The sequence below is a fragment of the Anser anser genome, assembly GCF_964211835.1.
Source record: "Anser anser genome assembly, chromosome: 9".
Classification (NCBI taxonomy): Eukaryota; Metazoa; Chordata; class Aves; order Anseriformes; family Anatidae; genus Anser; species Anser anser.
The window spans coordinates 15,842,404-15,857,413 of record NC_139729.1 but is presented as its reverse complement, the minus strand read 5'-3'; the positions used below and the strand labels follow the sequence as shown (position 1 = coordinate 15,857,413).

The following is a 15,010-nucleotide window of genomic DNA, read 5'->3' as shown; positions in this document are numbered from 1 at the left end:
CCCCAAACAGGGCTTTTCTGGGGAAACTTTTCTACAAGTCCTTCATCTTCTACCCATTCCCACCAGCAGCCCAGACGGGGAGCCTGTGCAGAAAGGATCCTGTGCTTGTCACTGCCCCAGAACAAAAGCACCCTGCAGAAAAGAGCCGTGCTGGCAACTGAAGCCACCACCTTGAACATCCCTTTGCCCTTTCCTCCATGTAAACCTGAGCAACTCGCTCTCTGCCTCCTTCTTTTACATCCTAAAAACGGGCAGTATCATCCCCCTTGCTACCTGCACTCACTAGCAGCCCAAACACCTGCAGAGCCATGGCCATCTCCTTAACCACTGGGCCCAATTAACACCCAATCTCAGATTCAGAGGGGAAAAAAGCATAGAAATGACCACCAGAACCATGGACGTGTGCTTAACAAATCTCACAGTTTATTTTTCTCTCTGTGCAAATCATTGCTCCTTATCATTACTCGCATTTCACAGTGCAGGGGGTAGAAGTGATTTCAACACTGTTTAAACAAGCTGCAGCTCAGTGGGATTGCTCTCGGCCCTGGAAACCAGACAATCTCCACGTGCTGATGGTCTGGAATCAAGAACTGCATGGCCGGCACTTTCTGTAGTTACTTGGCATACAAGCTACCTCCACGGCATCTCCAAGGGAAGCCTGCTTTCCTCCTCAGGCATCGCAGCATTCCCAGCTGCACCGAGGCTCCAAGCAGTCACAGACACTGGCATATAAAAAGTTTATGGCACAGCTTCCGAGTCACAGTTAGCTGAGAGAGATGAGGAAAGAGCAAATGACAAGCTCTTCTCATAGTCACTTAATCTCACGTAGGAAAAAACAGATCCAAGTTTAGCAGCTGAATGGGAAACTAGCATGTAGAGTGCGAGGGTAGATTCCCGCTAGCAGCTTTGCTGGAGGTCACCGCTCAGAAAGAAGTGTGCTGTGAAGCCCAGCAGCCCTGGCACCTGGAAAAATGCCTCGAAGTCCTGGATATGGCCAACAGGAGAGACCCCTGGGGATACTGTGCAAAAGTAACTCATACCAGTTATCAGGAGTGCTGAGGAAACAATCACATGTGACAGGGAAATTTCCTTGTGCAATATTAAGTAAAGGAAATGTGTTACCTAAAGCACCCTTCCAGAGCTTGTAGTCAGGCCACTCTGACTGCACGGTACCTTGATGGAGCAGTTAGAGGTAGCAAATTTGTTTGCTACACCAGATTCAAGCCTGTCCCACAAACCTCATCAGCAGTGGGGGAAAGAGGCTGCAGGCCCAGCATCCTGAAGGATGGCTCAGACCTCGCTCATTATTAGAAGGGCTTTGCCCGGCCCCGTCTGTCTGCAGTCACTGGCTCTGGCAGCTCCTGGCCGCAGTGCTGGGAGGGACGAACCCTTCCCTGCAGTTGGGTAATGAGGCTGTTTAGAGGCACTGGCGTTGTCTTCAAGAAAAGAGCAAGCAGTCATGGAGCAGCAGAGCTTCCTACCAGTACCATCAAAACAAAGCAAGGCTGTGACTGACCCATTTTTAATCAAATGGAAAACTCAGCTTTTGTTTCCCATTTTAGCTTTTCCCTTTGAGACATCTCATAGCAACAGCTTTGCTCTGCTGTTACCAGCCCGTCCTTGTAAGGAAAAGCAAGAGCCCATTAAAGAGCCAAATTTATCGCTAAGAGAACTCTGTTGACCTAGTTAAACCAGGCACATATTTGACCCATTATGTTAACCTTCCTCTGCCTTCTCCACAGTCAAAAGGGAAATATCTTTCAACTTTAATCAGGGCAGCAGGAAACACAAAGACCAGAATTAGGGAAAAGACAGAAAAGCCATGCTTCTCTCAGCATCCCGCCATACACAACCTAAAGCCAAAACCCAAAGTGAAAGCGCAGACATCTACAGGGGAGATGCATCAGCAACAGGTGCAGGACAGGCCTAAGTGCGCTCTACGCCGTGCATACATACAAGCACTGGAAAGATGCTTGAAGGAGGGCCCTTTACAGCGTGGCTCCAGGAACGTAAAGCCAGTCAGCAAGGGCAGTGGGCAGGTGAGTCATGACCTGCAGCCTCACCCACCAGTAGGTCTCCATGGGATTGTAGCGGTTGTTTGGATGCGTGGAGGTGAGCGCATCGGTGATGTCATTCAAGACCAGAGACATGTCCTTCAGGCCGCTGTTAACGAAGGACTTCATCAGGGCCATGTGGCGAGCGAAGTACTCCCTCCCGTAGTCCTCCCGCACCGTGTCGCTGGCTCCGCTCCACAGCGCCTCGGCCTGCCTGTCGATGCCGTCCTCGGTCAGGATGCCGGTCGCGGCCACGAAGTTGCTTGGCTCGATGAGGATGACCCTGACCCCCCAGCGGTACATCTCCTGCCGGAGGCAGTCAGAGAAGGCTGCCACCCCGTACTTGGAAATGCAATAGCAGGAGCGGGATGGACTCACCATCCGTCCTAACATGCTTGTGATATTCACCACGCGGCCTGGAGGGGAAAGAGCAAGGAGAGATGATGGGCTGGCTGTTCCCAGCTAGGAGGTCAGGAGGAGCTGCAGAAGAGGGAGTCAGAAGATCCCAGTAAATAGGTGCTTTGTTGGATGACACTGATTTGTAAAATCTGTACCTTGAAGGGGGGTCCAAACTCCCTGTCAAGAAGCATCTCCCTCCTGAATCAAGAAAGGCTAGCTCCCGCTCTGACCCCCTCCGTGGGCAGTATACGTGCCTTCCTCCATATTAAAAAGGATTTCCAAAGCATGCAAGACATCTCTCTCCTACTTTCCAAGTAAGGCAGTACCCTTATCCTCTGAGGCTATTAGCTGGGTGCTCTTACACCAGCGTGCATCATCAGAACCAGTGGAGGTTTCTCTCAGCCTGCTCGCCCATCTGGCTGGCCAGGGTTGCCTGGAGTGTAACATGCCTGGGATGAACAGGGAGGAGTACTTCACATGCTGCTCTGGGGCAGCAAAGAGCACTGTTCCTAACTCCTACCAGTAGCCCATGGCAGCCTGGTGGCAGAGCTCTGGCAGCTTGCGTTAGATCACGCACTGCCTAGAGACAGTGACAGTAGTAAGTAGTGGGCAGCTCTGTCCTTCCCCAAGACAAGATGTGTGTGATTATGGTTTCAGCTGCACTCACAAACAGGCCCTTGAAATCTCAGCAGCTATTTTTGCAGAGAGGATTTTCACAGCTGTGGAGTACGACGCCCTTCTGCAGCTTGAAATTTTAGCTCAGAAACAAGTGGGTGGCTCTGCTCTCTCATTCCAGACCTAAGTACAGTTCGGAGGGACTGTGCAAACCACCTATTGACCTGATGGGTAAACGGCCTTTTGTAGTGAGATGGGCTTCTTCAGCGGGTACTTACTTTCTAAAAATGGTACCTGAGCAATCTGCTCAATGTAACCCCTTTCTGTCCTCACAGAACGCACAGCTGTGCCAGCATTCTCCCACACGTGCTAAATAAAGAAGCTCTTCAGAGTTTTGCTCATGCGTATCTATTTTTTTTCCCCATAAAACAAAGAGTTTTGATGGTAACCATCTTCTTGTAGGTTATCTAAAATGGCTCTTATTGACTCATTTATTCCACCACCAGCCCTCTGCAATCAGCTGTGAACTGAGTAATGAAGGGATTCAGCTGTCCAAACACAGCACTTGGTGTGACTTTGGAGGCCAGAAGTATCTTGTCTGGTCCCAGTTACTTTCTCTAAAGGGGGCCCAGGGTCCTGTGTCCTATCTGCCAGCACTGCCTGAAGATCTTCAGTATCCTGGGATGTTTACAATCGCACTTTTGTAGTGCCTAGACTGACCCCCAGCAGTGGCGGGTGTCACTGAATCCTTGCACAACACGTCAAACATTGCTGTCTGTTCTGCCTGCATGCCCCAGACAGCCTCCTTGGACTGCACAGGCACTCCTCAAAGCAGAGTCTGATTCATCACTTTTAGCTATGTTTCTTCGCTGTGCTGCTAAAGCTCTCTGAGCCTAGCCAGGCTGCCCAGCACGTACCTTTAGCTCTGCGAATGAGGGGCAGGAAAGCCTTCGTCACCCTCACGGTACCCCACAGGTTGATCTCTGCCACCTCCTTGTAGTTGTCCAAACTTGCAAACTCCACCTCTCCGAAGGTCGAGACACCAGCATTGTTCACCAGGCCCCACAGACCTGCCGACAAGCACATGGTTAAGGAGCGGAACAAGGAAGAGCGTCACAGAGAAGCAGCTCTCTTTGTTCAAAGTAACCCAACTCCTTGACAAAGAAATGTGAGCTTTTGTAGAAAGAAGTTGTACAGGAAAACCCAGCAAGGAGAAAAAATACACTTTAAAAATACCAAATGTGAAGCCAGTAGGGCTTGTTTGGAGCCCCTGGGAAGGTGAGGGGGGGCCATAATCACAGCCTTCCTGAATGTCTCCCTCTAAGGGCAGAGGCTGTACTTGGTCTGTACAGCTGGATCTCCCTGACCCTCTTTTATGCCCCCTGTATCTCTTGAGTTTGTCTTCACTCAGTGACGATCATGTTCTCTTGCAATCTAGAGGGGGCTGGACTTCCCCTCAATTAAAAAACAAACCAACAAAACCAGAAGGAAAGCAAATAACTGAGAATCTAAATCCACCTCATATCTCTGGGATGTGACTCACTGTTTCGGAAAGCGCATGGTGTTGATCTGCAGGTTCGTGGCCCAGTTACCAGCTCCTATAATTTCATCCAGATATTTGGACTCCCTCAAACCTAACTATACCAGGACACGGCAAACTTGCAACCAACCCTTAAAACCGTTAGTATTTACAAATTAACTTCTATTGTGCATGCAGTCCTGTCAAAATTAAATTGACTGCACTTACCAAGAGCTTCCGCACTGAGCCCCTTACGTGTCCGGGACTTAGCATGTCACTGAGTATCTGACCCTTCGAAGCGATCACTGCAGGAGTCCCCATGGCAAACATCTGCAGGACTGAGTCCACACTTTGTGAACTTGCTGTAGCACATGACTCTGCAGCCATAAACTGCAGTAGGAACAAACAGAAGAGTTGGAACAAGATAACAGAGTTGTTCCTCGTTAGAAGTCCTGCTACACATCCTTATTTTTCACTGTGTAAGTAGCCAGTGGGAACTGGGGCCCCCTTCTGCTCCCCAACCCTCCTCTTACCACTAAGAACAAATGCAGGACTAGGAAGAAGTTTTCATGTCCAGGGAGCTCAGACACTGCTATCAAAAGTCACCCATGTCATGCCACCCTGATGATAAGCTTATCAAGCGCTCCGAAAAATTTTGGGCTGTTTGCCCAGCCTCTGCTCCATATCTCCCCTGCTCTGATGTAACCAAGCCTTGTAATAACTTCCAGCTTGTATTTATTCATGGTGAGATAGTCACCTTATATTGTACTGAATACAGTCCTCTAAGCAAATTGTAATATCCTACCTCTGCCCAATAAATACCAATGGAATTTATCCTCCAGGAGCATTTAAGAAGCCCAGCATGCCCTTGTTAGACTGGCTCTCTACTCACGTGATGGCCCCGGTAAGACTCCCTGCCCTGCTCCCTGCTGAGTTCTTTTTCCCTGAAGGCTTTTGGCCAGCTATGTACAGAGGAGGTCATGTCCTACCTAGTGATAACAATACATTAACCATTCCCTTGTCATCTGTCCCAGAATAGATTTACCTACTCACCCGTCACAGCTGCCATCACTCCAGCATTTTCCAACCACCAGGGTGGTGTCCCAGCACCCCTTCTGCCCTGCATTTCTGTTTCTAACAGACAATGGCAAACGCTGCTCCCCTAGGTCAGCTCACTGGCCTGCACCTCTATCCTCCTCCAGAACAACCCCAGGGGCTGTTTCAGATAACAGCTCTGTGGTAGCCTGCAGCAAAAGCCAAGAAAACTTCTTGCTCCTTACCTTATCCTTACCTCTGCTTTATTAATTCAAATTTCTAAATGCAGTCAGGTAGTTTTATTCCTGCTCTGTCCAAGATCCCCTGCCTGTCACCAATGCACTTATTGAAGCTGCCAGCTTTAACGGGCCAAGATCACTCAGAAATTCATGCTCACCTGGCATACAGCACACCATCTCAGCCTGAATTGGGTCCCCTGCGTTGCTGCAAAGCAGGCTCTAATCTCCAGCAGGACCTCCATGGTAACAGAGCATTTGATAGTGTAATTTCACGAGTAACAAGAAGCTATGCACATCAAGTTTGGCAGGGATTTACCAAGGACCACAAAAGACTTAAACTGGCAGTCCCAGACTGACATCTGCGGTGTATTCCTGATTCTAAACTACTCTATAACCATTTCCCATTCCCTGTGTTACGTGGCTAGATGCAGGGACTTTCACGAAGAAGCTACTTACAATACTTTGTGCTTGGAATTTGACTGCCCACCACTCAGGTTATGTTACGTACACAACCAAGGTCTGATAGTTACCTGGTCACAAGGCCGTTTGCAGGACAGTGGTATGTTTACAGAGCAGGGCCTTATCACTATTAGTTCTTTAATGTCAACAATACAGTGGGAACTACATAGGACTGAAAACAAACAGCGGCACTCCCATCAAAATGACTTTAGCCTTAGGTACATAGCGCAGGGACAAGAGGTAGAAAAGTCTAACACAAGAGCTGTCCTGCGCTCCCTCCTCTGTGGCCGCAATTGGTGTGCAAGGCACCTCAGTCTCAACGCAGACTTGACTGAGCATCATTTATTGGCGAGCCCTAAACCTTGGTCACGCTGAAGCTCCTAAAAAGAAGCCTTCGCTGCTTTGCACACTGTGCTGCAGCAAGCAACGCCAGGGTAAGGCTCTCAAGAGCAGGAGGAACCAGTCCAACTTGCTGATCAAGGACGCAAGACTTCACTGTTACAGCTACACACAAGGTTTTTTCAAACACTGCTGCATTTATAGAAGCAACAGAGCTGCCCCCTTACAAGTCACCACTCAGCGGGAAATGGCTCTGTGCCACCACGGCTGTTGCTGGGTTCTTCAGGAAAAGCTTGAGAAGCTGTGAAATGTGCAGTGAGGGCTGGATGGTCGTGTAGGAAGAAAAATCGTGCAGAGAGAAAATGTGTGGGAACGGAGCTCGTACATCACTCGGTTACATTTCACATTCAGGAGGCAGGGTGTGCTCACACAATTTGCAAGAGTATTAGAGCTACTGTTATTAACTAGCTTTGTATGTTTGTATGAACAAAGACATGCCCATGGCAGCCTCACCCGTGCCTCAAGAGGAGCAATCACCCTCCGGCCACACAACCCATAAGTCCTGGAGCCACTGATACAACACTTTAGCTGCTGCCCAGCTTGCTACTTGCATAGAGCCTGCAGAGAAACCCTAGCAGGGCAGGAAAGCCTCACAACCTCACCACATGGGAAGAGGTGAGGTGTTGCACCAGGCTCTGGCTGTAAGCTCGCATCCCACTGCCAAACCACTCACAGGAGGAGCTGTCTGAAGCCCAGTCCAGGAGCCGAGATGTGCTGCAGCAGTGATGTGGTCATCCATCCTTTCCCAGGCACCAAGCAAGCCCACAGATCAGTGCAAAGGTAGACGTGGAGCACCCTGGCACCAGCAGCATCTTGAGCTGCCTGGGCTCTTGTGGGCTGCTCCTACCACCAGCACCCTGCTGCTTGTCCAGCCCCACACCCATTTCCAAGAAGGAAGCAAGCCTGCTTCCTTCCAGTGACTATTATCTTCTTTCACACGCACCTAGGGTCCCTGAGCTGGACTCACGCTTGAGGTGGCAGGCGAGTTAAGGTGGTCTTTGCTGAGCCCATCCTGGATTATGTCTCCTATCACCACTGGGGTGTTGCATGACAAACAAAGCGTGGGTTGGCTTGGCTGAAGAACAATCCAGATTTGGGGGCAGGTCAGTTTTAGACCAGCTCAGCACTCAGTTACACAAGCAGGTTGTACCAGCACAGCAGAGGGGACAGCAGTAAGCAGCCAGGGCCCGTGGCCTCCCCACTAGCAGGGTCACTACAGAAATGTCTGTGTGAGCCAGGCTCCAACAGCAGCACCAGAAGGGAATCGGGGTCTGGCCACCCTATGCTTTCACAGACACTCAAGGAGAAAGAGGCAGGCTGTTGGGGACGTGCTGCCACTCATCACTTTTTATGGGATGCGGGGTTAAAGCCTTACCCTCTAAGCCAGTCTTGGTCTCTTGCCCTGCCACAGAAGTGCTGGCCACATGGGAACTCTCACCAGCCTGAGCGCAGCCCTGCCTGTCAGTCACACACTTGCAGGCCTCCAGGCTTGCTAATTGTGTTTGGGCAGTGCAGATCAGGAACAACCTGGCCAGAGTAGGGCTTCCTCCATTAGAAGGATTCTTTGAGCACACCAAAGATCCTGCTGGCCCAGAGAAACAAAGATCCCCACATACCTTCTTCTGGGTCCTTCAGGGTTGTCTTCACAAAATCCACAGCCTGAGCCACCTCCTCGTCACTGCACACATTCATCTGTAGCACTTTCATGCGATCTGACTTCATGTTCTTCAGCTCCCTGGCTCCACCTCCATTCTTATCCTGCTCAACAGAAGAGAAAGATGAGCTGCTAAGATGTGCAAGTAGCAGTGATGCAGCCTGCAGACAGGCATACTGACACAGACAGAAAATACGAGCTATTGAAACTGCACACAGAGCAGGTAAGCCTGGGGCACAAACAGGCACACGAGCCACATGAACCAGTGCCCAACCCATGGGCATGTTCCTACTCCATTAGTGACCCGCTGCTCCAAAGGGCCACAAAGCTCTTTCTGTTTGCTCCTCACACAGAGGGTTTCACATCTGTAACACTGTCAAATACTGTGCCAGCCTCGAATTATCGTGGGTGACTCTCTGATGCTTCAGTCTCCATGCTCTGCAGGCAACACGGCAAACATTTATACACAAATCAGAACCAGATTTTCCAGGCTTAAAAGCAAAAGGCTAATTAGTTAGGCACCTTAGTCATCTAATTCCATAATATTGCCTGACTTCTAATGAGATAGTATTGTCTTACTACTTTGAAAACAAGACAGCGGGGACACCTTTGGCATGCCTAACAGCAACTGTTCATGCTACAGGATACAGCAGAAAGTATTTGCAGCTGAACCTATGTAACAGCAATATTTTTCTCTTATGATACAGCAGAGTAGGATGCACAGGAATGCAGTGCAGTGGAGATCAGCCGCACACCACAAGATTATAGACATTAGGCATGAAAGGGGGAAGCTCTGGCCAAAGAAGCAAGACTCTTCTCTACACTACAGATAAGAATGTGATGGCTATAATTTCCTTCCTATCATTTTCTTGCCTTTCCTCTTTTCTACCAGGTTCTTCTCACCTTCTCTGTCAGGACTTCAATTTCAGAGACAGATGTGGAAATGTTTAAGAAAGGTAATGCATATAAAAAAGCGCATTAATTTAGGATAGAATAATGAAGGCCGTTTTGAGCCCTTAGTTTCTTAACAGCTCACCGCTGTTATCATTAGAGACACTGTTACTATCATTTTTTTTTTGTTTAGCCAAACCTAACCATGCTTCAAACTCCTAATCTTACCTGGTCACTTGCAGACAGGATTGATACGTATACCTTACAGCCATTCTCACATGGTATACAACAAATAAAACCAAACAGAGCAGAGATTAGCCATGCGGTTCCCCCAGCAGGCTTGAGATTTAATTCATCCTACTCCCTGAATTACAGGCTCTGCCTTGTTAGGGAGGCAGAAGTTATGAATTGGTGAGTCACCGTGCCTGGCTGCCACTCTTCCCTGAGTACTCGATACCAACTCCCCCAGCACGAGGGCAAACAAGGTGAGCAACACTCCCCCAGTCACCTGCTCAGCTGCCTCCACAGAAAGGCGGATGCAAGAACTGCGTTATCGCTTCGTTTTCCTACGCTTATCTCAGGCTGCCTATTTAATGAACACAGTATACAACTTCTTGCCTCTACCTTCAGTGCAGCGAACAACGACATGCAATGAAGAAAAAGAGCTGAAATTCCATCTTGGCCTTGAGCAAAACAGGGCAGCTCTGCTAGCACCAACGTATAATTATTCCACAGCTATGATAATAGCAGATATCAGCTTCTGTCCCCACGGCTCCATATCATTTCACAATTGACCTATTTCCAGGTATCACAAAAAGAAAATATAGACCTGAAGCTTTCTAATGCACATCAAACACACTGACGGCTCATACCTGGCCACGAAAACAAACTCTGAAAGTGATGTTACAAGTAGTTAACAACATAGTCATCACAATACTATATTCCCTTCGAAATGGGTGAGGGTTATGTGACGCCCCACTCTATTCCTGGAAGATGCTCTTGGATCTCGGCTGTGAGTTACACAAAGTGACTTTCGGGTACCTAACAATGAATAAAGTGGAGCGAATTCTGCTTGTAAAGAGAGAGGTTTACTCTACCTATGTGGAAACAAAAACTTAAATATATCTGTAGTCACAGAGCACTGAAAACACCTTTCTCTGCATGTTTTTCTCTCTCATAATCCTCAAAACATAAAGAAGAAATACTTCCACTGTTTTTTGTCAAGAGAAACTTGCAGACCACTAACTTAAAAATCCAGCATAAATTGATTATTCACGTTGCAGTCAGTTTTGCCCTATCGCCAATGCAACCCCACCTGCGATGTTACCTTCCCAGCTACCACTTGTTGGCAAAACACACTGATCTTGGAAGACTGACTTCACCATGAAACATCAGCTGGAACCCCTTTTCATAGTTGCAGACACCATCCCAGCTGCTATTTCACTGTAAAACAAAGTAGTTAACTCTATATTAAGCAACATCCAGAAAGCCTGTTAACAAACAAAGCAGGCATCTATTTCGGGGAAAGAAGTGAACACCGTTCATGTTCTGGGAACTTCAGGGGCAGGAAGCACGCTGCACTGTTCAGACACCCACATGGTGCTTCCTCTTTGTTTTTTAAATGGTGGATTTGAGTCTGGCATTTGTTCTTCCTCACATACTGGCTGGTTCCTCCTCCTTGCGAGCAATCCCATACAAGCTGCCACCAGCATGAGGTAGCCACATCTTGGCCCCACTCCACCGGCAGTTTCTTTTTTCTCTGCAACCTTGCAAAATGATGCAAGGACCGGACAATCCTGGGTGGAAACTCAGACAGGGTTAACACAAGAAATTGCCAAAAATACTGCTGGGGAGATGGCATTGCAGGCCACCCTAATAACAGCCCCAGAGATAGTAACTGCAGCAGCAAGTCCTCCTTGGGTGCTGTGTGTTTGGAGACCTGAGCCGCGCTGCGGGCACTCACTACTCCCACCAGCAGGTCCCAAGGCAACAAATCCCACGCCAGGGAGGGCCACTACAGCCCAGGGGGATCCCAGGAGAGATCCTGGCAGTACTGGCCCCATTGCTCCTGCAAAACTTCTCCCCACCACCCCCTTGCTGTCACTTTTTTCTTTCTTCTCCCAGTTTCATTAGCGCTGATAGCTGTCCTGCTCCAGCCCCGCCTGCTGCCTGAGCACCCTGGGGAGAGGCCCCCAGTGGGACCCAGCCACTTCCTCCCCGTTCCCCCACTCTCCCGGTTATCCTGCCCCCGCAGCCCTCGACACCTCCTGCTGCCTACCCGACCCTGCGCCTAGCAGGGGCTGCTCCTGTGCTCGGAGAACAGCAGCACCACAGCCCTGCTGCCCAGGCTGCGGCTGCCTCCCTCGCTCCTCTCTCCTGCTCTGACCCGGAGCATCCTGGTGCAGGACAGGCAGCTCTGCAGGCACAGAGCCCTGCTGTAACGGGCTGAGCCACGGCTTCCTTCCAGGGAACCTTGTGGGATGAAGGATTAGATCCTGGCAAGGACTCGGGCACCTGCAGTGGGATTTCAGTGGGAATCAAGAAGCCATAAACACAGTGCTGAAAACCCTCCCTGAGCTGCTGCCTATCCCGAAGGCAACCCCACGCAGACACTTGTTACTGCATGCTGACTTCTCCCCTCCGGTCGTGCCGCAGACTTCCTCGCACCACACAGTGACTTCGATGTGACTTTGATGCGACTGCCCCCCAGCTCGAGCTGTGCCCTGTCCTGCCGTGTCTCAGGCTGACTCAGTGGGTTTACGCTCTCGTATCACCACTGGTTCCCGCATTGCCTTGCTGCTGCCTACCCGCACGTTCCCTTTCTGCATTTCCTCATCAGAACGCCTCATATTTGCCATTACTGGATTTCAGCTATTTGTTTTCAGACTGGTTCTGATCCTTTGGCATCATTTTGAACCCTACTCCCCCAGGAGCCTGTAATCCTCCCTGCTTGGCACCACGCACATTATTTTCCTAAGTGAACTCTCCATTCCATGGTGCTTCTGAGAAAATTTCACTGGGGCTGAAGAGCAGTCACATGCTTAGGGCATAAATCTGCTCACAAGACTATGAGGGACTGTGTCAAAACCCGTATTCGAGATGCATTTATTCCTTCCCCTTTAACCACTCTGCTGCTTAGCCAGAACGAGATTAGGCTGACATGGCACAGCCTGTTCCCAGTAAACTTATACAGTGCAAATCACACTATGCTCTAGGCATTTATAAAATTGACAGTTCAGTGTGCTGCAACTTCATCTCGTGCACTGAAGGTGAGCTGCCTGGTCAGTAATTCCAGAGCTCTGTCTCCTTTTGGGAGACAAGTACAGTGTCTGCCCTTATCCAGTCCTCTGGAAGTACCCTGTCCTCCAAATGTTCCTGAAAACATCACCCACGAGACAGAAAACACTTTGGCTCATCCCCTCGATGTTCTTTAGCACATTCAGTACATGAGGAAAAATTTCTTTACCATGAGGGTGGTCAAACACTGGAACAGGCTTCCTACGAAGGTGGCTGATGCCCCATGCCTGTTAGCAATCGAGAGGCATTTGCATAATGCCCTCAATAGCACGCTTTAACTTTTGGTTAGCCCTGAAGGAGTCAGGCAGTTGGACTAGATGGTCTTTGAAGGTCCCTTCCAACTGAACTGTTTGATTCTACGTAATCAGGCCTGGTGAACTCCAACACAAGCATTTATGTAAACATTCCCTGTTCTTCCCCTTTTCCATCCTGCAGAACAAACATCCCTACCTCCTCATGAAAACTGCTGTCCGTAGGCATATGAAAACAAATTATTTTTTCTTCTTGCAATAAGATCAAAGAAAATAAGAAATCGACTATTTCAGTAGTTCTTATTTTCAGGTTATTCTATAACTGATCTCTGTGCATTTTTCCACCTTAATTCTAATATATTAATGGGAACTTCCCCTGGGGACTTACTTATCCTTGCTAAACAAAATCCCTTGTGCACTTGATTGCCTCCAGCTCTATTTCAGCCTGCTTTCGGTATTCAGTACCAATTTCAGTACTGTTCATCGTGTAACTTTATTTTGGCTTTATGATCATTAAAACCCCTTAAGCACTCGACAAGGTACCATCCTGTTAATGTAAGAGCTTTCTGAGACTATCAGTACATCAGGGATCCTTTCACTCTCAGCATAAAAGCACCAAGTAAGTGAAGACGGAATAACTATGTGTGAACTAATAGCCTGGCATCTGCTCTTTGACAACTGCCCCCATACCTGCTCTGACCCCACAGTGAACCTACGGCAGCTCAGTCTTTCACGACAGGGGAAGTTTCCTCGCATTTGCCATGAGCAGTTACATGCACACTGCCGATTACCACAGGGTAGCTGCATCCTCGGCCACGCTGCGTGTGCACAGCTTCACTGACCAGCAGTAATCGCTCATATGCTCAGACCTTATTCTCCACAAATGATCTGACCTAACAGCTCCCTGCCTTTACTGTTGTTTCCTGCTTCTTTTGGACTCATCACCCTTTCTACAGTGCCTATACGTTTTTTTTTTTTCTTCGAGCAGTCAGTTCTAGATTTATAGCCTTTCATCTCAAGCACATTCTGCCATTAGGTTTTCAGTAAGCTCCTGCTCATCAAAGTTGAAATTCCTAGGACTTTCTTCCCCATCAACCACCTAAACCACAAGGCTGTTCCATGAGGATGCTGCCTGCCCCAAGAACTGCAGAAAGCATTCAGCTGTGTCACTTCAGCAACAGCTATCCAGGTAATTATGTTGCCACCAGACCATCTCTTTCAGATGCACCTAACAGCAGATAAAATACTAACAAGCCAGACAGGACAACAAAAACAACAAACCACTCACGGGTGAAATCCTGGGGCACTGAATCCTGGCATTCCATAAATTTATTAAATACAGAACAAAAAAAATCACATTCTTCCACTCTACCTCTTCAAGATCGAGTGCTTAGACAACATCTTGAAAGTACCTGCAAAGCAGCTAGGATTGCTGATGCATTTTCCACTTCCACACAGAATTTAAGTAGGGATCACAAAAAAAAAAAAGAAAGAAATTGTCTGAGTAAGAAGCTGCCAGACCAGATCAGAGAGGATGCCAAGAGCTGCCAGGCCAGTTTGGGAATAGGCAATAACCTGTGATCAAGGAGTAAATTTATTTTTTGGCAATAAAATGAACAAACAGGGCTTACATTGGATGCACTTAGTTTCTTTGTGGCTTCAAATAGTCTGACCCTCTCTTTTGTGCACTAGTGTGCTGCTTTCTGAAATAGCCTTCTCAGAACCACTCTGTCCCCTCTCCTTTCTGTTCCTTACACCTGCTGCTGTGCGAAGTGAACGCCTGACTTGCTATCACCACAGAGACAGATACCCCAAAGGAGCAAATGACGTGATTACTGAAGGATTTACAGAGCCTCCGTATGGAAATTTCCAAACAATGGCAACTTTCCAACAGGACTTGCTTGCTCTCAAGTTACACAATATGTCAGCTGATAATAACTTTCCCTGCTGGTGTGGGGGAAGAACGTAACCTCCGCTGAGATCACACCGGCAAGGAGGACCACCTTCTTTTTTGTTATTCTCACCCTCCACAATTTTCAAGCATCTCTGGTCATCACTCTGAGCACCTGAGCTAGAACAGCCATCTTCAAATAACTTCTATTCCATTGAAAAGTAATACAAAGTAAAGCAAAAAGATACAAGATACACTCATTTCATGTCATTTGTTAGCACTAAAAGCCATGATTATTACATTGCCA

At 48.4% G+C, this 15,010-nt stretch overlaps 1 protein-coding gene across 4 annotated transcripts in view; it reads right to left on the bottom strand.

Annotated features, from left to right (window-relative positions):
- Positions 1-15,010, bottom strand: part of LOC310904423 (D-beta-hydroxybutyrate dehydrogenase, mitochondrial-like) — a gene marked incomplete at its 5' end in the record, with an annotated part of 29,599 nt that overhangs the window by 8,736 nt on the left and 5,853 nt on the right. For 2 of the 4 annotated variants that reach the window (XM_083849151.1, XM_083849155.1), the window contains 3 exons: positions 404-2,470; positions 3,986-4,138; positions 8,336-8,477. In XM_083849151.1, coding sequence (XP_083705277.1) covers positions 1,989-2,470; positions 3,986-4,138; positions 8,336-8,477 — 777 coding nt within the window. In that variant the 3' untranslated portion in view covers positions 404-1,988. Of the gene's footprint in view, positions 1-403; positions 2,471-3,985; positions 4,139-8,335; positions 8,478-15,010 lie in introns of those variants that run through there. The other 2 variants (XM_083849154.1, XR_014588321.1) reach the window with 2 other exon arrangements.